Source organism: Piliocolobus tephrosceles, chromosome 8 (assembly GCF_002776525.5).
Source record: "Piliocolobus tephrosceles isolate RC106 chromosome 8, ASM277652v3, whole genome shotgun sequence".
Classification (NCBI taxonomy): domain Eukaryota; kingdom Metazoa; phylum Chordata; class Mammalia; order Primates; family Cercopithecidae; genus Piliocolobus; species Piliocolobus tephrosceles.
Genome location: NC_045441.1, coordinates 32,393,828 through 32,417,504, shown reverse-complemented (window position 1 = coordinate 32,417,504; position 23,677 = coordinate 32,393,828). Strand labels below are relative to the sequence as shown.

Sequence of the window (23,677 nt, the reverse complement as noted above, 5' to 3'; positions counted from 1 at the left end):
CCTGCTTTGTCCCAATTTTCCACATCAAGAGTGCCTGCCTGTGGAAACCACGGGTTATGCGTAATAACCTTTTATGGCTCCTGCAGGAGGTTAGTTTGTGTCTGCGAATTAACCTGAACTCCAGACTGTCTCAACAGAACTTTAAGCAACTGCACATAACGTTTTTCTTCAATAGACAAATTCTTCCCCTTATTACCCTGATTCAGAAAACTTCCTATTTCCAGTATTTCTTTAAAGCACTGCTCCCAGTACCTCTTTATGGCACTGATCAGTACCTTTTTAGGGCACTGACCTTCTATCTGCTGCCGCAGACTCGTTTCAGGGTCCCCATTCGCCTTGTCAATTTCAGTTCCTCTGCTCCAGCAGAACTTCTTCATTCATGTCCTCGAAGTCCTGTGTTTTCAGATACCACTATGCAGAGCACCTGATCCTGTTGCTGTTTGGGGCGCCACTTGTAATCTGCATAGACCTTGGGGGACTGAACAAAGGGGGGCGAATGTGGGAACAAAAGACAAGAGACAAAAGAGTGTATTTGGAAGAAGGGGTCAGGGGCATCTTGCCTCTAGTGGACAAGGGCCCTGAGCTTTACACAGCCCTCTGTATTTATTAGGCAAAAGAGATAAAGTGGGAGGATGGTTGTCGGGTAATTGTTGGTCAGTCGTTTGGTTCACAGCAGGCTTGCGGGACTGCATCCTTTGAATAATAGGCACTAGATTTCTCAATAGATAACTTCCAGGAGCCTGGCGCCAGAGTGATGTCCCTCAGCAAACCTTTTGGTGGCAAGGCAGTGTGAGTTTGCCCACATCCTGCATTCACGATAAACAGTTTGCTGTTTGATCATATAGCCTCCAGCGGAATGCTGAGTTGGTCACATCCCATGGGCCTTTGGCTCCCTGCAGAGTAACTCTGTCTTAGGATAACTCTTAGGCTCCACCTTAGGGTAACTCTGTCTTAGGTTAACTCTTAGGCTCTGTCTTAGGGTAACTCTTAGGCTCTGTCTTAGGGTAACTGCCCTGTCTTAGGGTAACTCAATCACAGCTGCAGGTCATCTACTTGCAGAGGAGGCGGCTGCCTCAGTCATCTGCCACATGGACAAGCTCGGGTGCATCCTAAGGATATCGGTTCAGAGGGAGAGGGTGGCTGGGTGTCACGTGCTTAGTCCCTCTTCCAGCTTCACCAGACAGGCACTGTGTCACTGCTGCCACAGGGAGAGGGGCTGAGGGGCAAAGGGCACCGCTGTGTTGACTCTTGCCTGGAGACACAAGGCCCTCCTGGAGGATCCCCCCAACACTTAGGAGCATTAGTACAGTGGGATTAAGGGCTTTTTTTTTTTTCCTTCAAATTTGACAGAGGGATAGATTGCTGAGGAATACATTTGGATTATTTCCTTCTGTGACACTCTGAAAGAACTGTGACTGGGGCATGGGGTGCCACTTTCAGAGGCAGAAGTGCTTAGGAAATGCCACAGTGGCACATGGCCTGTGTGGGCTCCAGCAGCAGCAGCAACCCCCAGGATAGAGAGGGCAGCTGAGAACACAAGAGTAGAAAGGCAGTGACTCCATCATCTCAGAGGGTTCTGTTCAAACAACATTTTCTAGTATACAGTGAAAAGAGACCTGGTGCCAGGCATGGTGGCTCATGCCTGTAATCCCAGCACTTTGGGAGGCGCTGAGGCAGGTGTATTACCTGAGGTTGGGAGTTCGAGCGAGACCAGCCTGGCCAATGTGGCGAAACCTCATCTCTACTAAAAATACAAACATTAGCCAGGCGTGGTGGCATGTGCCTGTAATCCTCAGCTCCTTGGGAGGCTGAGGCAGGAGAACTGCTTGAACCCAGGACGTGGAAGCTGCAGTGAACCGAGATGGTGCCACTACACTCAGCTTGGGTGACAGAGTGAGACTAGGTCTCAAATAAAAAAAAAGTCTGCTAGTACACATCTCATAGGGCTGTTAGGAGGAGTAAGTGAAATCAGACTTACAAAGCATTTAGTTTAGCTCAATCAACGAGTTCATTCTCGCCTTGTCCCCACTGCATAGCCCCTAACCCCAAATATCCCAACACAGCTCATAACAATAAGATTCTTGTTTCCCCAACATGTTTAATTGTAAGAATAGAGATAATGGTCAACTCTTGAGAAGAACCAAACTCTGGTGCCATCTTGGAAGTGCTGCATCACCTCCTTTTCTTACTTCCTTGAACAGCAATATTTCTGGATTTCTTCTGCAAGCCCCAGGCAGTGCAGGATGCGTTTCTTTTCAGCAGCCAGTTCCTTCTCAGAGAACTGGCCCAAGAGTTTCTGGACAAATATATTTTGATCTTTCAGAAATATGTTCTTATTCACTCCTACATTTGGCACATTCTCCAGGGACCCAGACTTGAAATGGAAGCTTAAATATCTGTTTCGTTTTAGACCAGGCCCTTTTTCTTCAATCCATGACAGTGGACTGCAAAGACAGAAGACAAAAGAATCATGTTAGAGATTACATAAGAGCACAAGTGGGTGCTTGCTGGCACCAGACTGCCTGGTAACAGGTCCTTGTCAGGTACCCATCCTCCTTGCAGTCATCGCCTCCCAGAGGCTGTGGGTGACTGTGTCAACCTCACAACCAAAAGGTCTTTCATTTAATTTTGCCATCAAGCAGGGGAATTCCTTCAGTGACTTTTTTTTTTTCTTTTTTTTCTGGGATGGAGCCTTGTTCTGTTGCCCAGGCTGGAGCACAGTGGTGCAGTCTTGGCTCACTACAACCTCTGCCTTCTGGGTTCAAGCAATTTTCCTGCCTCAGCCTCCCAAGTAGCTGGGATTACAGGCACCTGCCACCACGTCTGGCTACTTTTAAAAAAATATTTTTAGTAGAGATGGGGTTTTGCCACGTCAGCCAGCTAGTCTTGAATTCCTGACCTCAGGTAACCCACCTGCCTTGGCCTCCCAAATTGCTGGGATTACAGGCGTGAGCCACTGCGCCTGGCCTCCCATGACTAGTTTTAAAAGCTCATAGTACAGTCTAGCAAATGTTCTAGGAGATGGTAACAAAGATTAATTTTAATGCAATTTATTCAGTGCTTTATTTTGACACTGAATAAAAATAAACTTGAGGTATTCTACATAGTCTTCCTAAGAAAATTTCTCATGTCCTTTTTTGTTTTTTGAGATGTTTGCTCTTGTTGCCCAGGCTGGAGTGCAGTGGTGTAGTCTTGGCTCACTGCAACCTTTGCCTCCAGGTTCAAGCGATTCTCCTGCCTCAGGCTCCCCAGTAGCTGGGTTTACAGGCACCTGCCACCATGCTTGGCTAATTTTTGTATTGTTAGTAGAGATGAGGTTTCACTATGTTGGCCAGGCTGGTCTTGAACTCTTGACTTCAGGTGATCCAACTGCCTTAGCCTCCCAAAGTGCTGGGATTACAGGCGTGAGCCACCGTTTCCAGCCTCTCGTGTCCTTATAAATAATATGGAATCTTGGGATTTGAGGGAATGCAGAATGTCAAGATCTTTCTTGTAACTCAATTTTCTTACTAGTAAAAATAAGTAATGGTAATAAGTATACAGCTTTACCTATCCTGCTGTGACACTGTGAGATAAAAATGCAATTTGTGGCCAGGTGTGGAGGCTGATGTGGGTGGATCGTTTGAGCCCAGGAGTTTAAGACTGGCCTAGACAATATGGCAAAAATCCATCTTACCCCAAAATACGAAAATCAGCCAGTCTCATAACCTGGTCTCAAAATAAAAAAATAAGTAGATAAAAAACTTTTTTAAAATGCAGTTTGGGACATGGAAAGTACTATGATTTTAAGAAGTTATTATTATATTATATTAACTGCTCTCTGTCCCAACCCCTCATCTGATACTTGCCTCTCCTGTGCAAAAATGAGAGTCAGGGCTGGGTGCAGTGGCTCACGTGTGTAATCCCAGCATTTTGAGAGGCCAAGGCGAGCAAATCACTTGAGGTCAGGAGTTTGAGACCATCCTGGCCAACATGGTGAAACCTCATCTCTACTAACAATACGAAAATGAGCCAGGCATGGTGGCAGGCGCCTGTAATCCCAGCTACTCGGGAGGCTGAGGCAGGAGAATTGCTTGAACCTGGGAGGTGGAGGTTGCAGTGAGCTGAGATCGCACCACCGCACTCTAGTCTGGGTGACAGAGCGAGACTCTGTCTCATTAAAAAAAAAAAAAAAAAAAAAGAGAGTCAGCCTCTGCCTCCCCCACATCTTGCTTCCTCATTGACTCCTACTCAACTTCAAGACCAAAAACAAGGCACTGCCTCTCGTCAGAAGCATGAGCTGACCTAGTACAGGTTCCCCTTCCCTGTGCTCCTACAGCACCTTACAATATCTTTACCTCTAATTACGGGGTACTACAACTGTCTGTGTACAGGTCTGACCATGGCTGCAATCCTAACACTCACATGGCCACACTAGAGCCTGGGCCACCACTGTCGGTCATTCCATAGGCAGCACTGCTGAGTTCCACGTGCTTTCCCTTCATCTGCAAGGCCTCTCTGCCTTTTCCTAACGAAGAAGAAACTCCTCAAAATGGACTAGATCAGGCTTCATTCTGGGACTCAAATTCTTTTTTCTTTTTAAAATACCCAACATCTGCTTCTTTTACTACCACCTCTCTGGAAAGGCATCTAGAAACACTCTAAATTCCTTACTGTTCTAAATAATTTACAGAGCCCAGGTGCTTTGGGAGGAAAATTATGAATGTGTTTTTGTTAAAAAAGACTTGGTATCAGAAATAAGTCAGAACGTTTTGGGAACAGTGTGACAGGGTGACGGGATGCTGAAGCTGAAGCACAGAACCTCACACTCTGGCTCCACCGAGGGGTGAATGTGTGGCCCTGCAGGGAACATGAACAGTGTTAATGGCAGAGTCTAGGTGGATGGGTGTTTACTGAAAATTTCTTTCAACTTCACAATATGCCTGAAAACTTTCATAGAAAACACTGGAAAAAAATCAGGTCACAGAGTTAACATAATTTCTTTTTCTTTCTTTTTTTTTTTTTCAAGGAGTCTTGCTCTGTTGTCCAGGCTGAAATGCAGTGGCCTGTTCTCAGCTCACTGCAGCCTCTGCCTCCCAGGTTCAAGCAATTCTGCCTCAGCCTGCCAAATAGCTGGGACTACAGGCGTGCGCCAACACACCCGGTTAATTTTTGCATTTTTAGTAGAGACGGGGTTTCACCATGTTGGCCAGGCTGGTCTCAAATTCCTGACCTCAGGTGATAAACCACCACCCTTGGCCTCCCCAAGTGCTCTGGCCTGAGCCACCATGCCCAGCCAAGTTAACGTAATTTCCACTACTAAATCTGCTATGAATTACTTGTGTGACTTAGGCAAGCAACCTGCTGGCATTCTGTAAGCCTCTGTCTACTGACTGGCAGATGGGATTATGTTTGCCTTCTTTACCCCACAGGGCTGCTGAGAGGATAAGATGAGGCAACACAAGTGCGATCTCAGCACTCCATCTGCAGAAGTAGACAGCCTTTCTGGAGCTGGGAGTGAGGGTCTAGCCCCAGGGGGCTCCCTTTGGATCATACTTGCGAATGTATTAGGATGTCCTTAAATTTCCTCCTCCTCATGGCTTCTCATGACTTACCCTTTCTTCTCTGTCTCCAGACACACTGTCATTTTCATATACTGATCTTCCTTTCGCTCTTCCAAAGTGGCAGACACAAGAGAAAGCTCTCCAAAGAGGGAGACCAGCCAGGTCAGGCGAGAGATGCCGCTGAATGCAGGGAAGCCAAACCGCTCTTCTTCCAATGGGCCAGCTGTGGGAAATCACAAATGTTGTGGGAACTGGGAAGCAAGAATGCCAGGTGGTGAGGAGGACCCTGGGCCGGGGCTGACGGGGATGTGAAAAGGTGTGGCTGAGTGATCAGCACAATGGGACCTTGCCTTATGTGGTAGGCGGGCAAGGTGATTAATGATACTGATGAAAACTCAGGTGGCTGAATTTAAACTCTATCATAAAAGCATCTCTGTCTTTTCCTGTTTATTAAATTCAGTTTTAGTAAAACATTCTACTGGAAACAGCAGTCAATCCAGCCAAACAGGATAATAAAAAAGTTTCAGGCTTCTAATATATATATCTAGGTACCCATATGTAGATACACATACATACACACACACACACACACACACAAAACACGTACCTACATATACATACATATGTATCCTTTTTAATTAATGATTTAAAGTAGTCTGGTAAAAGTAGAAGAATCAAGATATTTTAGCCCCACAAGCCTGTATTCTTATAACTACCCAATGTGTAAGTGGCAATAAGGTGTGAAGGTATGGAGAAAATGGTAATACCTTTGAGCTATTTCAATATCAAGAAAATTGATACAATGTTAAATGTTTTCTTAGTCTTCCTAATCTTGTGAACAAAAAAGTATACTCAAAAGAGTACTGGGGCCAGGTGTGGTAGCTCATGCCTGTAGTCCCAGCGCTTTGGGAGACCAAGGTGGGTGGATCACTTGAGGTCAGGAGTTTGAGACTAGCCTGGCCAACATGGCAAACCCCATCTCTACTAAAAAAAAATACAAAAATTACCCAGGCATGGTGACAGGTGATGGTAACAGCTGCTCGGGAGACTGAGGCAGGAGAATCACTTGAGCCTGGGAGGTGGAGGTTGCAGTAAGCCTAAAAAGGCCGAGTACAGTAGCTCATGCCTATAATACCAGCACTTTGGGATGCCAAGGCTGGCAGATAGCTTGTGCCCAAGAGTTCAGGACCAGCCTAGGCAACATAGCAAGACTCTGTCTCTACAAAAAACACACACAAAATTAGGCAGGTGTGGTGGTGCACACCTGTTTCCCCAGCTACTCAGGAGGCTAAGGTGGGAGGATCATCTGGGCCTGAGGAGTTCGAGGCTGCAGTGAGCCATAACTGTACCACTGCATTCCAGCCTGGATGACAGAGTGACACCCTATCTCAAAAAAAAAAAATATATATATATATATAAAAGAGTATTGGTGTGAGAAATCCATTTGGTCAAGATACTGCTCTTGTCTGCCTCCAGCCAAAATCTTAAACATAACCTAAGTTTAAAAGACTTCATATCTGTTACATTACATTATAAACAAAACATTTCTAATGGCCTTGATATTCACTGGAAACAATGACTAATAACAATGAGTATATTCTTTTTTTTTTTTTTTTTGAGGCGGAGTCTCGCTCTGTCGCCCGGACTGAAGTGCAGTGGCCGGATCTCAGCTCACTGCAAGCTCCGCCTCCTGGGTTTATGCCATTCTCCTGCCTCAGCCTCCCGAGTAGCTGGGACTACAGGCACCCGCCACCTCGCCCGGCTAGTTTTTGTATTTTTAGTAGAGACGGTGTTTCACCGTGTTAGCCAGGATGGTCTCGATCTCCTGACCTCGTGATCCGCCCGTCTCGGCCTCCCAAAGTGCTGGGATTACAGGCTTGAGCCACCGCGCCCAGCCAACAATGAGTATATTCTTAAAAAGTAATGTTATATATAAATCCAAACAAAAATTAAAATTTTCATAGACAATATGGTTTGAAATCACTAGGGCCTAAGTATCAAACTTACAAAATAAAAAGACTTCCCCAGGACTGGTTACTGTCTGCTCTAGTTCTTTTTTGTTTTTTTTTTTCATTTGTTTGTTTTTGAGACAGAGTCTCGTTGTCACCTAGGCTGTGCAGTGGTGTGATCTCGGCTCACTACAACCTCTGTCTCCTGGGTTAAAGCGATTTTCTTGCCTCAGCCTTTCAAGTAGCTGAGATTACAGGTGCATGCCACCATGTCCGACTAATTTTTGTATGTTTTTAGTAAAGATGGTGTTTCACCATGTTGGTCAGACTGGTCTCGAACTCCTGACCTCAGGTGATCCACCTGCCTCAGCCTCCCAAAGCGCTGGAATCACAGGCATGAGCCACTGTGCCCAGCCTAGTTCTTCGGACAGAATACTAAGCAGCCACCCACAACAGTTCCAGCCACTTAGAGAGCTGAGCTCCAATCCAGCTCTGTCTCATGACCGCTACATTGCCTCTGTGAAGTCACTCATGTCTTTGAGCTTCAGTTTATCTGTATAATGGGGGTAGTGAATACCACTTTATAGGATTGTCATATGGATTAAGATAATGCATATCACATACTTAATACGGTTTCTTGTACAAATTAATGGTTTGTACTCACATTACCATTTTCAGGGATGAAGACAGATTTTGAAATGAGGTTCCACTATGTATCAGTGGCTTTACTATGCAAAAATGCAAGGCCATGTCCCCCAGGGTCTCCTTTCTGTAATGAAAGCCCTCAGGAATGGTGGCTGTGGTGCCCAACGATATAGCCAGAGAAGGAGCCCATCTGAAAGTGACCACAAGAGCAAGAGCTTCCTGCATGCCCATTTCCTATTGCTAACGGAGTTGCTCAAAGAGTGACCAACATCAAGTAAACAGCTACATATACAGCAGATCAGATACTGTGGTCAGCTGGGTACGGTGGCTCATGCTTGTAATCCCAGCACTTTGGGAGGTCAAGACAGGCAGATCACTTGAGCCCAGGAGTTTGAGACCAGGCTGGGCAACATAGAGAGACACTGTTTACAAAAATTTTTAAATTAGCTGGGTGTTGTGGCGCACACCTGTGGTTCCAGCTACTTGGAAGTCTGAGGTGGGAGGACTGCTTGAGCCTGGGAGATTGAGGCTACAGTGAGCTATGACTGCACCACTGCACTCCAGCCTGGGCAACAGAGTAAGACCTTGGCAAAAAAAAAAATATATATATATTGTGGTTGCCGCCAACATCCTTATAACTTGCTAGAGGAGGAAGGGAACTCTTCATATTATATTTGCTTTGCAAGGAAGTATAAAAATGTTCTCCTCTCAACGAAGTATAAAAATGTTCTCCTCTCCGAGCACCTACCTCTCAGTCCTTTTAAAAGAGTTTTAATGTACAACTTCCTGTTGAAAAACAATCTCCAACTAGTTAATAGATTGGGACAGAGCATAAACAAGCTTGAGATTTCTAATCTACTCTTTACCCAAGGGCCACCAAGCAATTAAATCCCATCTGGGAAAATTAAATTGGCCCTGAGTCAGACAGTCTTGAGCAGAAATGAATACAAGCTCCTATACTAGAGAGCCAGGAAAGAATCTGGCTGGTCTTTGGACCTCACACGTGACCTGTGATCCCACCTAGCACTGACCTGTGAAGAGGAGTGACCCTTTCAGCAGGTCTTTCCCCACCACTTCTTTTTTCAGGAATGCAAATTCCTCCATCAAGAGTTCAACATGCTCCTCGTGCAAGACTTTTCCTGTAACGACAAAAACGGAATAAAATGGGCAGTTGTCAGTTGTGTCTCGGTGTGCATCCCAGAGTGTACTCTGTCATCCCCTAACACAGGACAGGAAGCACTGATAAGTGCCCTGGGCACACAGCCAGGATTGCCTCCCTACCACTGTCACCCACCCCAGCTGAAGAGGCTGCCACTTCTAAGCTTACAACAGAAATGAATGAAATGAAGGCCAGGCACAGTAGCTCACACCTGTAATCCCAGTACTTTGGGAGGCCAAGGCTGGCGGATCACCTGAGGTCAGGAGTTCCAGACCAGCCTGGCCAACATGGTGAAACCTTGTCTTTATTAAAAATACAAAAATTACCCAGGTGTGGTGGTGGGCACCAGTAAGCCCAGCTACTTGGGAGGCTGAGGCAGGAGAATCACTAGAACCTGGGAGGCGGAAGTTGCAGTTAGCCAAGATGGCATCACTGCACTCCAGCCTGGGCGACACAATGAGACCCCATTTCAAAAAGAAAAAGAAAAAAAGAGAAATTAATGAAATGAAAATCTGAGAAATGAAATGAAAATCTAAGAGAACAATATGGTATCTACCCACGTCCAAAGGCAAGATGAGATCAGTGATGTATCTGTGGGCCGGGAGAGAGTTAGCTGCTGTTCTAGACATAAAAATCTAACAGAGTGAGAACGTGGACAGGCATGATGGCTCATGCCTGTAATCCCAGCACTTTGGGAGGCCAAGGCAAGTGGATTGCCTAAGCTCAGGAGTTTGAGACCAGCCTGGGCAACATGGCAAAACCTGGCCTCTACAAAAAATACAAAAATTTAGCTGGGTATGGTGGCATGCACCTGTAGTCCCAGCTACTTGGGAGGCTGCACTGGGAAGATCACTTGAACCTGGGAGGTGGACATTGCAGTGAGCCAAGATCGTGCCACTGCACTCCAGTCTGTCTCAAAAAAGAAAAAAATTAATAAAACAAAATAAATTTTGGATTATAAAAGAAAGCTGTTAACAATTTTTTTTGCTCTATAAAATTTTTTTCATTTCTAGGCCAGAAGCTTCCTAAAGCACCAGAACTATTTTGTGATTAAGTACAAAGTGTGGTTATGATCTACAGTTTCACTGAAACAGAAATCTGGGCCAGTGGGAGATTCTCCTGGGACAGTTGCCTTTGTCTCACCCAGCTTCATAGCAAATGCTGCCAAATGCTCTGGGCTTGTCCTGCACCTCAGGAGCGAGGAGGATGTCTGTCGCAGGAGTCTCCAGAAATGTCAGGTGTGTGGGAGGATGGGGTCCTTCCCACCCACTCCCTAAGATGTGAATGTGGCAAAGAGAACTTCTTGTGATAAGTAGAAGCTTTCTGGCACAAAATGGCTTTGCAACAACTAAATGGCACAAAATGCTTCGCAATAAGTAGGTAGTTTCGCCCACCGCCTCCCACCCCCACTGCCATGAAACTCTGGGGAACATGTTGTATTTTCCCCAGCACTATGTAACAGTCTCTGTGTTTCCATATCCATGGTTATTAAAGAAACTATGAATTTTTCAACTGTGTCTTTGGTTGTTTTTCTGTCATTCACTCAATGCCTGACTGTGATAAACACACATGGTAACCACAGTACACACACACATCCGTATCCATATATTCCCAGGTCTGTTCACTGAAAGGGCTTACAGAGATAGCCCAAAGCCATAAGCACACCCAGTGTCCAATCTTGCCATCAAAACGTTACTAGCCATTGGAGAACTGACTAATTCCAAGGCTGAGACAGAGAAAGTACAAGATGAGCCTTAACCACTTTGTGCCAGAAAGCAAGAATTCAAAGAATAATGGAAACATAACAAAATGACAAGGGAGCTGGCAGGAAGAGGTTCCCCCACTGAGCAGATCTGGAACAATGTGGACATCAATATGAATAATAAAAAGTAACAACAACTGAATAGAGAAACAAAGCCATGAGTTCCTACTGACATAAAATAATAAATGAATATCAGAAAGTGTGATGAGAATGGGTATTTAACTAGTTATAAACTACCTTCTCACAAAATAATCACTGATTACAAAGGGAAAAAAAGTAACTTTCAGTGGAAAAGCCCGTCAGATACCACCTAATGAAGTTATATCATTAGTAATTAGATGAACTGATAAAGGATGTTACCTGACAGAACACAATGTGAAAAACAGCATCATTTCCTTTTTTTTGGTGTGTGTGAGATGGAGTCTCGCTCTGTCACCCAGGTTGGAGTACAGTGATGTGATCTCGGCTCACTGCAACCTCTGCCTCCCGGGTTCAAGAAATTCTCCTGCCTCAGCCTCCCGAGTAGCTGGAATTACAGGTGCCCACATCATGCCTGGCTAATTTTGTTGGTATTTTTAGTAGAGACGGTTTCACAGTGTTGGCTAGGCTGGTTTTGAACTCCTGACCTCAAGTAATTCCTGGCCTTGGCCTCCCAAAGTGCTAGGATTACAGGCATGAGCCACTGTGCCTGGCCGCTTCCATAATATTTCTGTGAAAGATGCATACCCCATCTAATCATGAAGAAACATCAGATATATTCAAATTTAGGGACATTTTACACAATAACTAACTGTAATATTTATAATTGTTAAGAAAAGACGGAGAAACTGTCTAGAATGAAGGATACTAAAAGTGACATGTCAACAAAAGATAATACATGATTTTGAACTCAGTCATTTTGCCATAAAGAATGTTATTGGGACAACTGGTGAAATTTGAATGAGGCTTGAGGATTAGATTGTTGTAATGTACCAGTGCCGATTTCCAGATTTTGATGGTTGTATGTGGTTGCATGCATACCTCAGAGATTTGCATGTTTCATTCCAGACCACCACAATAAAGTGAATATTGCAATAAAGGGAGTCACATGAATATTTTAGTTTCTCGGTGCATATACAAGTTATGTTTATACTATATAGTAGTTTGTTAAGTATGTGATAACACCATGTTTAGGAAAACAATGTATATACCTTAATTTAAAAATACATTATTGAGCTGGGCATGGTGGCCTATGCCTGTAATTCCTGCACTTTGGGAAGCTCAGGCGGGTGGATCACTTGAGGCCAGGAGTTCGAGACCAGCCTGGCCAACATGGTGAAACCCCATCTCGGCTAAAAATAGAAAAATTAGCTGTGCGTGGTGGTGTGCACCTATAATCCCAGTTACTCAGATGGCTGAGGCACAAGAATCATTTGAACCCAGGAGGTGGAGGTTGCAGTGAACCGAGATTGCGCCACTGCACTCAAGCCTAGGCAACAGGGCAAGACTGTCTTAAAAAACCAAAAAATAAAAACAAACAAAAAATGCTACCATCTGATCCTCCATCTTTTTGCTGGAGGAAAGTCTTGCTTCCGTGTTGATGGCTGCTGACTGATGTGGTTGTGGATTTGATTTGCATTTCTATAAGGATTAGTGGTATTGAGCATCTTTCCATATGATTGTTTACCGTCTATATAATTTCTTCAGAAAAATGTCTATCCAAGTCCTTTGCCCATTTTAAAATCAGTTTATTTGGTTTGTTTGTTGTTGTTGAGTTGTAGAGTTCTTTAGACATTCTGGATATTGATTTCTTATCAAAGATAAGATTTGCAGATATCTTCACTCATTACGGAGACTGCTTTTTCACCCGGATGATTGCTTCCTTTGAGGCACAGAAGGTTTTAAGTTTGATTAGTCCATTTGTCTGTTTTTGCTTTTTTTGCCTGTATTTTTGATGTTGTATGTAAGACATTATTGCCAAATCCAATGTCATGATGCTTTCCCATGTTTTCTTCTAACAATATTATAGTTTTAGGTCTTAAATTTAGTTCTTTAATTCATTTGAGTGATTTTTAAATGTGGCGTAAGGTAAGTGTCCAACTTCATTCTTTTGCATGTGGATATCCTGTTTTCCTGGGACCACTTTTTGAAGACACTGAAACACTTGGTAGAATTCTCCAGTGAAGCCATTTGGTTTTAGGCTTTTCTTTATTGGGAGGTGTTTAATTACTGATTCAATCTCCTTACTAGTTATAAATCCGTTCAGATTTTTGTTTCTTCATGATTCAGTCTTAGTAGGTTATATGCTACTAGGTATTTATCCCTTTCTAGGTTATCCGATTGTTGGAGTTATATAACAATTGTATAACTGCTCATTGTAGTCTCATAACCCTTTTTATTTCAGCAGCATTGGCTGTAAAGTCTCCTCTTTCACTTCTGACTTTAGTTTGAGTCTTTACTTTTTTTTTTCTTTTTTTTTGTGGAGACAGAGTGTCGCTCTGTTGCCCAGGCTGGAGTGCAGTGGTGCACAGTCTCTGCTCACTGCAAGCTCTGCCTCCTGGGTTCACGCCATTCTCCTGCCTCAGCCTCCCAAGTAGCTGGGACTATAGGCGCCCGCCACCATGCCCAGCTAATTTTTTGTATTTTTTTTTTTTTTAGCAGAGACAGGGTTTCACCACGTTAGCCAGGATGGTCTCGATCTCCTGACCTCGGATCCGCCCGCCTCGGCCTCCCAAAGTGCTGGGATTACAGGCATGAGCCACCGTGCCTGGCCTTTTTATTTTTTTGTGAGACAGAGTCTCGCTCTGTTGCCCAGGCTAGATGGAGTGCAGTGGTGCAATCTCAGCTCACCACAACCTCCGCTCACCACAACCTCCACTTCCCGGGTTCAAGTGATTCTCCTGCCTCTGCCTCCTGAGTAGCTGGGACTATAGGCATGTGCCACCATGCCTGGCTAATTTTTGTATTTTTAGTAGAGACGGGGTTTCACTATTTTGGCCAGGCTGGTCTTGAACTCTTGACCTCGTGATCTGCCCTCCTTGGCCTCCTAAAGTGCTGGGATTACAGGCGTGAGCCACTGTGCCCAGCTGACTGTTTTTTTCTTAATCTGCTAAAATTCTGTCAATTTTATGGATTTTTTTCAAAAAAACCAACACTTGGTTTTGTTGTTTTTTTTTTTTCTATTGCTTTTCTACTCTATTTTATTTATGTTCTAATATTTACTTGCTTTTTTCTGCTAATTTTCTATTGAGTTTGCTCTTCTTTTCCTAGTCCCTTGAAATGTAAAGTTAGGATGTTGATTTGAGATCTTTCTTCTTGTTTAATGTAAGCATTTACAACTATCCACTTCTCTCTTAGTACTGCTTTCATTACATCTCATCAGTTTTGTATTGTTTTGTTTGAACAGAGTCTCGCTCTGTCGCCCAGGCTGGAGTGCAGTGGTGCGATCTCCCTCACTGCAACCTCTGCCTCCTGGGTTCCAGCAACTGTCCTGCCTCAGCCTCCCTAGTAGCTGGGACTACATGTGTGTGCCACCACACCCGGCTAATTTTTGTATTTTTAGTAGAGATGGGGTTTCAGCATGTTGGCCAGGTTGGTCTTGAACTACTGACCTCAGGTGATTCACCCGCCTTGGCCTCCCAAAGTGCTGAGATTACAGGCACAATCTATATTATTTATTTATTTATTTATGTATTTAATTTTTGAGATGAAGTCTCACTCTGTTGCCCAGGCTAAAGTGCAATGGCGCAATCTTGGCTCACTGCAACCTTCACCTTCTGCATTCAAGCTATTCTCGTGCCTTAGCCTCTGGAGTAGCTGGGATTACAGGTACACGCCACCAGGCCCAGCTAATTTTTGTATTATTATTAGAGATGGAGTTTCACCATGTTGTCCAGGCTCGTCTTGAAATCCTGACCTCAGGTGATCCACCAGCCTCAGCCTCCCAAAGTGCTGGGATGACAGGCATGAGCCACCACACCCGACTGCACAATCTATTTTAAACTGCTAACAACTTAACTTCAAATACAAAATTCTTCACATACAAAATTCTACTCCTTTATATCTCCTAACCCCCATTTGTTATTAATGTTACCAATTACATCTTTTTATATTATACATCCATTAACATAGATTTGTATTTTTGTTTTTGTCTTTTAAATTCTATACCAGCATTTAAAATGATATTTATTTATTTATTTAGAGATAGAATTTCACAGTGTTACCCAGGCTGGAGTGCAGTCACACCATCTCAGCTCACTGCAACCTCCGCCTCCCAGGTTCAAGCAATTCTCCTGCCTTAGCCTCCTGAGTAGTTGGGACTACAGACATGTGCCACCACACCCAGCTAATTTTTTTATTTTTAGTAGAGATGGGGTTTCACCATGTTGGCCAGGATGGTCTCGAACTCCTGACCTCAAATGATCTGCTTGCCTAGGCCTCCCCAATTCCTGGGATTACAGGCTTGAGCCACTGCACCTGGCCTAAAGTGATTTATATGTCAACATTAGAATACTACAGAAGTCTGTATTTGTCTTTATATTTACCTTTACCAGAGAGCAATATTTTTGTGTTGCTGTCTAGTGTTTTCTTTAACTTGAAAGACCTCCTTTAGCATTTCCTGTAGGGCAGGTCTAGTAGTGATCAACTCACTTGGTTTTTGTTTGTCTGGGTAAGTCTTTTAAATAATTTTTATTTTTATTTTTGAGACAGGGTCTCACTCTGTTGTCCAGACTAGACTGCTGTGGCCCGATCATGGTTCACTGCAGCCTCAACCTCCCAAGGTTCAAGTGAACTTTTAAGTAGCTGGGACTACAGGGGTGCACCACCACACCCAGCTAATTTTCGTATTTTCAGTAGAGATGGGGTTTCGCCATGTTGCCCAGGCTGGTCTCAAACTCCTGGGCTCAAATAATCTACCCATCAGAGCCTCCCAAAGTGCTGGGATTATAGGTGTGAGCCACTGTGCCCAGCTGAGTCTTTTTTTTTTCTTCTTGTAATTAAAAATTTTGTACGCCGGGTGCGGTGGCTCATGCCAGCACTTTGGGAGGCCAAGGTGGGTGGATCATGAGGTCAGGAGTTCGAGACCATTCTGGCCAACATCGTGAAACCCCACCTCTACTAAAAATACAAAAATCAGCTGGGCATGGTGGTGGGCGCCTGTAATCCCAGCTACTCAGGAGGCTGAGGAAGGAGAATTCTTGGAACCCAGGAGGCGGAGGTTGCAGTGAGCTGAGATGGTGCCATTGAACTCCAGCCTGGGTGACACAGCAAGACTCTGTCCTCCACCAAAGAAAAAAAAAAAAGTTGTAAAAGATTTTTGTAGAAACAGGGTCTTATTATGTTGCCCAGGGTTGTCCTGAGTTCCTTGGCCTCCCAAAGTGTTGGGATGACAGGCATGAGCCACTGCGCCTGGTTTGGGAAAGTCTTAATTTCTCCCTTCTGGAGGGTAGTATGGCTTAGGGGAACAAATGTGAACTTAAGAGCCCAGTAGGATTTGATTCAAATCTCTACCTCCTGTTTAGTAGTCATGTCATTAGCTTTGTGATCTGGCACAAATTAACTTCTTTGAACCATGTTTTTCTATACAGAATCTAGAGAAAATATATACCTCCAAGGGTTTCTAGAAGAATTAAGCAAAATGACATATGAAATGCTTAGCAGAGTTTCTAAGTTCCTAGCATATACTAAATATTTAATAAATGGTTGTTCCTGTTTAGAAACAACAAAAACTACCAACTATGCAAGTAAGACAATCAGTTTCTCTGATTTGAGTATTTTTAGGATATCCCAGCATTTAGCAATAATAAGTATCACATGAATAAAGCCAAAATAATATCATGACATAAGCATAGGTGAAAACTAATTCATATTTTTTCCTTAGAGTGAGTAAAACAAGCTGATAAGCTTTAACCAAAAGTTTCCCACCCATTCTTCTGCCCTCCACCATGTATGCTTACAGTGTTGGGGTGAGGAGGCAGTTGGGAGCCCACAGTGCCAGTGTAGCCAGGAGGAGACATCTGAAATGGGGTTAAGGTTTAAAGGCATAAAGATGATATCACAGAAATCCTGGAGGCAGAAACTCTTGGTAAGAGGGTCTGTATTCCAGACAGACAGAGTGTACATTACCTTTCTGCTCAGCCAGCTCCCACAGTTCCTGAGCAGCCGCCAACGACAGTGTCATGGGGTATTCCACAAGGACGTGCTTGCCAGCATTAAGGAACTGCCTTTGGTACACGAGACAAATACAGAGAAAGAACACTTTGAATAAGCTTCACTAAAATGCTCTGCATAATAGAGAGCAGAATGTTATAAAGGCCTGAGAGTTTCTGTGTGTGAATGTGTCATGAGTGGGGGTAGGAGTCAGTGCCACGGGATATGGAGGAAGAACTGTATCCCACATTGTTTTCTACTATCCTGTGACAGAATGACTTTCTAGTTATGTGTTAATTTGAACATTCAACCATTCATTTATTCAACTAAGTACTATTTACCAATTACTCTGGAGGAGAAATAAAGACACATTAACAAATAAATTTCCTATTACCACATGGTAGCTATAAAGGCTACAAAACCCACGGCAGCTAGCTTTGCCTGAGGCAGTCTGAAAAGATTTCACTAAGGACCTGTGAATTGGGTCTCAAAGTATGAGCAGACATTTTCCAGGTGCAACATGATGAGCATATTTCACTGTGAGCACCGTATGTTGGGGCTTGGGCATTTGTGGGGCTTTGTTCAAATGACAAATTTCAGTGTGGCAGGGGAGTGGGCTACAGACCATGGAAGATAATAATGTCAGAAAAGTAGCTGGGAGCCTGACCGTGAAGGACCTAGAATTCTGTGCTCAGCAGTTCAGATTTCATTCTGTGGATACCAGGGTACAAATATTTATAAGCATGGGACTTATGACAGAATCACTTTTCTTAACGGAATACACTCTAGTGCCAGAAAAGGTTAAGGAAAGCCAAGGAAAGGTGTTTTTGTCCACTCTAGAGCTAGACTGATAAAGAGGAAGCATCTTACCCGTGGGAACAGCATGGTGGGAGCAGCTGTAAGAACCTAGAAGGAAGCTAGACTGAGGAAGGCAGCTAGCACTTCCCTGTTAGCTGCCAGGTCCTGAGGGTTAAAGGAACTCTGTTATTTTATGACATTGAAAGTACAAAGGAGAAAACGTTGGAAGCTGATCCAAACTGAGAAAGGAGTATAATTCACCAAGGATGCTGGCTCCACATCCTAAACTGTCTGGTGAGAAGAAGGAGGCCACTGCTGTTAAAAACTACTCTCGATGGGTTTTTACAGAGAAATAAAACATTTTAATTCTGAATGTTTCTAATGTTTCAAATTACACATACTAAATACTAATTTTACTATTTTTTCATTTCCTTATATATTTAGACCCAACAATAAGAATTTCTTAATGTTTTGACATTTCTGTGATTGGTCACGGAGCAACTGTAATTTTCTCATTGACTCTTCTGACACCTTTGCAGGGTGTTTTAGCTTGCCTGCTCATTTTTCCAGTACTGAACTGCTGTGTAAGGCAAGGACTGCCTGTGTGGAAAACCCACCTGATGTAGTCCTCATGGCTGGAGCTCTCACTGCAGATATAGGCAACCTCCACTTCTTGGCTGGAAAGAGCATCCTCCAAAGAAATCTGCTGGACTCCATCAATGCTTCCAAGCTCCCTTCTATTTCAGAGTAACAGAGAAATGGAACTCAGTGGTAGACAGAAGAAAGGAGTACCATCCTTCTCCCCTCCTCCCAACAAGGTCCTGGTGACCCGCTGCCAGAAATGAAGGAATGAGTTTCTTCTCTCCCACTTCCAGGTTGTTTTCCATTGTGGAGTGAGAAAAATAGCCTCAGGGTTCAAGTCAGGGGATCTGGCACTGAGTGCCAACAGTACCATTCACAGCTTGTATGACCTGAGAGAGTCTTGAATTACTTCATCTCTAAAATAAAAGAAACAGCTGGGCGCAGTGGCTCAAGCCTGTAATCCTAGCACTTTGGGAGGCTGAGGCGGGTGGATCACTTGAGGTCAGGAGTTCAAGACCAGCCTGGCCAACATGGTGAAACCCTGTCTCTACAAAAAATACAAAAGTTAGCCAAGCGTGGTGGCGAACGCCTGTAATCCCAGCTACTTGGGAGACTGAGGCAGGAGAATCACTTCCATCCGGGAGATGGAGGTTGCAGTGAGCTGAGACTGCGCCACAGCACTCCAGCCTGGGTGACAGAGCAAGACTCCTCAAACATAATGTAAGACAAAAATAAAAGGAACAATCTACTTTTATCTCATGAGAAGTGATCTCTATGGTCACTTCCAGTTCCAAGCACTTGGCCAAACATTGTGACTACCAAACCTAATCCAAATCCAATACACTAACACATTTAGGGTGCAAGCTGGCATACGACTTCAAGCTCCTTTATAGCTAAGCTAACGAAGCCCAGCAGTATGTACGCATACGTGTGTGTGTGTGTGTGTGTGTGTGTCTTCCTCCCTCTGGCAGACTGAGCTCATTGGAAGGTGAGGAATTTGTTCTCCACGATTTCTCCTACAGTGCCTAGCACATAATAGACAGTGATAGCCTTGACTAACCAGGAGCAGAGGCAGGAGGGCAACCCAAGGCCTTCTGACTCTTCTAGAGCATGGGGGAGCTGCAGTGTTCTAAGAGCCAAAGCCCCAGCAGTCCATACACCGCCCAGTGCAGTGGCTGGGGCAGGAGAGTAGCCCTCTAAGGGTGGCAGTCATGGGAGAATGTGGGACAGCCAGCAAGCAGGAGGCCCTCAGCCAGCTCAGAGCTCCAGCTGAGCTGCAGCGGGCAGAAAGCATTTGGGGACATTTAGTTCCCAAAAAGTATTATGTTAGGTTTCTTCTAATGGGGCCACCCAAACTAAATTGCTCAATTTCAGCAATACTTATTGTTTGCCTATTATGTACTAGGCACTGTAGGAGAAATCATGGAGAACAAATGAAAATCCTTGCCTTTCAATGAGCTCAGTCTGCTAGAGGAAACTTACACACACACACACATACACACACACACACATGTGTACATACCACCACCACAAGACTACCAGGAGAAATGTGGTGCTTGGAAGTAGGAGGTGGAGACTCAGGGAGGGAAAGGAATACACCAGAAAAGGCTTCCTGAGGAGGTGGTAGAACTTAGCAGGTAGGTCAGGGGGAAGGGTATGTGAAGAGGGAAACTGTGTGAGTACTGGCAGGGCTGTCATGCAGGGGTGTGACCTGGCCATCCTCCCACACAACCTGGGTAGTGTACCTGTTCCCACTGAACTGATCTGGAAGCCAACTGGCAGAGGACTGGGGCTTAAGGGAAAAGGAGAGGTCCCACTTCAGCCTTGAACCCAAGTGCTGTGCATGGTTCCAGCTCCAGACAGGGGTGTGAGGGGGGTTACTGTGCTGCCTCATCTTAACTTTGCTCTCCCATTTGTGTGCAGCTCCCTTGGGATCTTATGGGGAGGAGAAGCCTGGTCAAGGGCAGATTCTAGCACTTCTGGGTCTCCCTGGTGCCCCAAAGCCCATTTTAAATCCTTAAAAGTGGGGCCACGTTCTGAGACAGGCAGGAAGAGGATGGCCCCATGAACGAAAACATGAAAAAACTTCTGCATGGACCATCACAATCATTACTTACGCTTTGTGTAAATATTTATCTGATGTCTCCAAAGCACTAGAAAAAGAGTTGCCTAACTTGTTCACTGCCATGTCTCCAGGCCCAGCCCAGTGCCTGCACCTAGCCCACAATTAAAATGGATAAATGATGTTACACAGGATTAGTCTGATGCCTGTATCTAGTTCACGATTAATATTGACAAATGATGTTATACATGGTGAGTGGTGTGTGTGTGTGTGTGTACGTGTGTATAGGGGTGAGCGGAAGAGCTCAGCATGGGGCAGGGAAAAAGAAACAAGGTGGTAAGTTTGATTCTGACTGGAGATAAATGAATCCTTAAAGAAAAGCGGGAGGCTGGGTGTGGTGGCTCATGCCTGTAATCTCAGGACTTTGGGAGGCTGAGGCAGGAGGAACACTTGACCCCAGGAGTTTGAGACCAGTCTAGGCAACATAGGGAGAAACTGTCTCTACAAAAAAAAAAAAAAAAAATTAGTCAGGCATGGTGGTGTGTGTCTGTAGTCCCAGCTACTCAGGAGGCTGAGGCAGGAGGATCACTTGAGCCCAGAAGGTCAAGACTGCAGTGAGCTGTGATTGCACCATTGCACTGCAGGTTGGGTGACAGAGTGAGACCCTGTCTCAAAAAAAAAAAAAAAAAAAAGTGAGGCTCAAAATTACCAATGGGAAAAGAACACATGGTGTTTAAAAGATGGGCTTTGGAAACAGACTTCTGCTCAACTTCAGTTCTTAGACTTTCCAGCTGTGTGACCTCAGGCAGATTACTTAACCTTTCCGTGGTTCAGCCTCCTTATCTGTAAACTGGGGGGTTGATAACGCTACCTAGAAGGAAATATCACATGTAGAGCCCAGAACCACCTAGGACGGCTGTCATGATGACTATGTCAGGATTCCCTGGTGCACACCGAAAGCCTTTCAGGCCAAAGCCCCATACATATGTTGGCTGTGCCCCTTCTCTGTCAGCCTTGAGCTCACCCTCCTGCCTCTGTCTTCCAGTCTCCCCAGGCCAACCTACTGTGCATCCCAGCTGCAGGCCCGGCAAGCTTCAGTTCCCAGACCCATCCCAACCTGAGATCTCGTGGGGCTGACCCTAAACACAATTCTCGGTCAGGAGATGGCTCTCCCTGCCCTGGGTCTGAAAAATCTCCATGTCCTGCAGCTAATCTGCCTCACTGGGCTTTCCACAAATTGTGAAGCACAAAGAGAGTGTGAGCCACCTGGACACAAAGCCAATCAGGTTCAGGAATGCTGAGGAAGGGTGTGGATTCCGCAAGTCCCTCATCCGCACGGAGCCGGCTCTGCCAACACCAACCACCACCACGCCAAACTTCCTCTTGGGCTGAAACACAAGGGACCAAGGTGGAGTTTGAAAACACTGAAGCCATTGAGCAGAAAACAGCAAAATAAAGGAGCCGGCAGGGTCCCGATGAGCAAGACGGAAGCCAGCCCAGAACACACAGGAAGCCAGGATGGGATGAGACAGTCCCCGAAATGGTGGCTTGGAGAGAAGTCAGTCCCGCCAAAACCTGTTCCTGAAGGTGCTCCACCATGTCTTTAGGTTGAAAACCTTCCGAGCACCCACAGAAAGTGTTCCCCCAATTTGGCTCTCCACTTCTACTGCCCTATCTCCAATAATGAGGGAGCTTTCCTCATTAAGCCAGACCCAGCCCATGGCCTGGTACTTCTGCCCTCCCTGGGTCCCTCCTCCAGTAGACATGTGAATCTGATACTGCTGGGAGTCATTCAGAGGGCACAGCTTCTTCATCAGATGCTGGCAGAGGAGGCAAATGGGCAAACCATGATTGGTCACCTTACTCAGCGTGGGAACCACAGGCTTTTACTCTTCACTACAGCCTTCTGAGTTCCACATTTAAGAAACTGTGGTATCTTAAATATTATTTAAATGCACTGCTGGAGTCTGTATGTGAACAGTATTACAGTGAAAAATCAAACCGACTTTTAAGTTATACAGCAACTCAGTATAATAAAAACTGATAAAAATTATCTCCATGCACTGGGTGTGGTGGCTCACGCCTGTAATCCCAGCACTTTGGGAGGCCGAGGCAGGTGGATCACTTGAGGTCAGGAGTTAGAGATCAGCCTGGCCAACATGGAGAAACCTCGTCTCTACTAAAAATACAAAAATTAGCAGGACGTGGTGGCAGGTGCCTGTAATCCCAGCTACTTGGGATGCTGAGGCAGGAGAAGTGCTTGAACCTGGGAGGCAGAGATTGCAGTAACCCAAGCCTGGGGGATAAAGAGAGAAACTATCTCAAAAAAAAAAAAAAAAAAAAAAAAAAAAATTATCTGTATGCATTCCTTAAACTCACTTCTTGGATGCCTTGGAGCATAGAAACATGAATGTCATCTCAGATTTGCCCCTTTTCTTCACCTTTGTACCCAGTTGTCACCATTTCCCACTGACTCTGCCCCTCTTCCTATGCCCACGGCTCTTGTCTTCTTCCAGGATTTCTTCCAAATGTTTGGGGATTTGCCAAATGTTTTCCTATTATTGATTTCTCATTTAATCCCACTGTGGTTAGAGAACATTCTTTAAATGATTTCAATCCTTTTAGATTTATTGAGAGATTTGATGATCCTTGATGTGGTCTATCTTGGTTAATGTTCTGAGCACATGTGAAAAGAATTTGTATTCTACTATTGTTGGGTGAAGTGTTCTATAAGTCTGTTAGATCAAGTTGGTTGATTGTATTGTTTAGTTCTTCCGTATCCTTCCTCATTTTCTCTCTCCTTGCTCTAGCAATTATTGAGGGTATTGAAATCTCTGAATATAATTGTATGTAACTGTGTATTTCTTCTTTCAGTTCTATCAGTTTTGACCCACATATTTCAAAACTCTGTTATTAGATATATGCATGTTTAGGATGGTTATGTCTTTTTTATTAATTGACCCCTTTATCTTTCTAAAATGACCATTTTTATTCCTGGTAATATTTTTTGCCCTATAATTTATTTTGTCTGATATTAACAAACCATTC

General features: G+C 44.5%; 1 protein-coding gene across 5 annotated transcripts in view; it reads right to left on the bottom strand.

Moving 5' to 3' along the window:
- Positions 1 to 2,078: 2,078 nt before the first annotated feature.
- Positions 2,079 to 23,677, bottom strand: part of BLVRA (biliverdin reductase A) — a 44,245-nt gene continuing 22,646 nt past the window's right edge. For all 5 annotated transcript variants that reach the window (XM_023226414.1, XM_023226415.1, XM_023226413.1 and 2 more), the window contains 6 exons: positions 21,896 to 22,017; positions 18,603 to 18,722; positions 17,164 to 17,261; positions 9,169 to 9,276; positions 5,595 to 5,766; positions 2,079 to 2,444 (listed from right to left, as the gene is read on the bottom strand). In XM_023226414.1, coding sequence (XP_023082182.1) covers positions 2,186 to 2,444; positions 5,595 to 5,766; positions 9,169 to 9,276; positions 17,164 to 17,261; positions 18,603 to 18,722; positions 21,896 to 22,017 — 879 coding nt within the window. In that variant the 3' untranslated portion in view covers positions 2,079 to 2,185. The remainder of the gene's footprint in view (positions 2,445 to 5,594; positions 5,767 to 9,168; positions 9,277 to 17,163; positions 17,262 to 18,602; positions 18,723 to 21,895; positions 22,018 to 23,677) is intronic.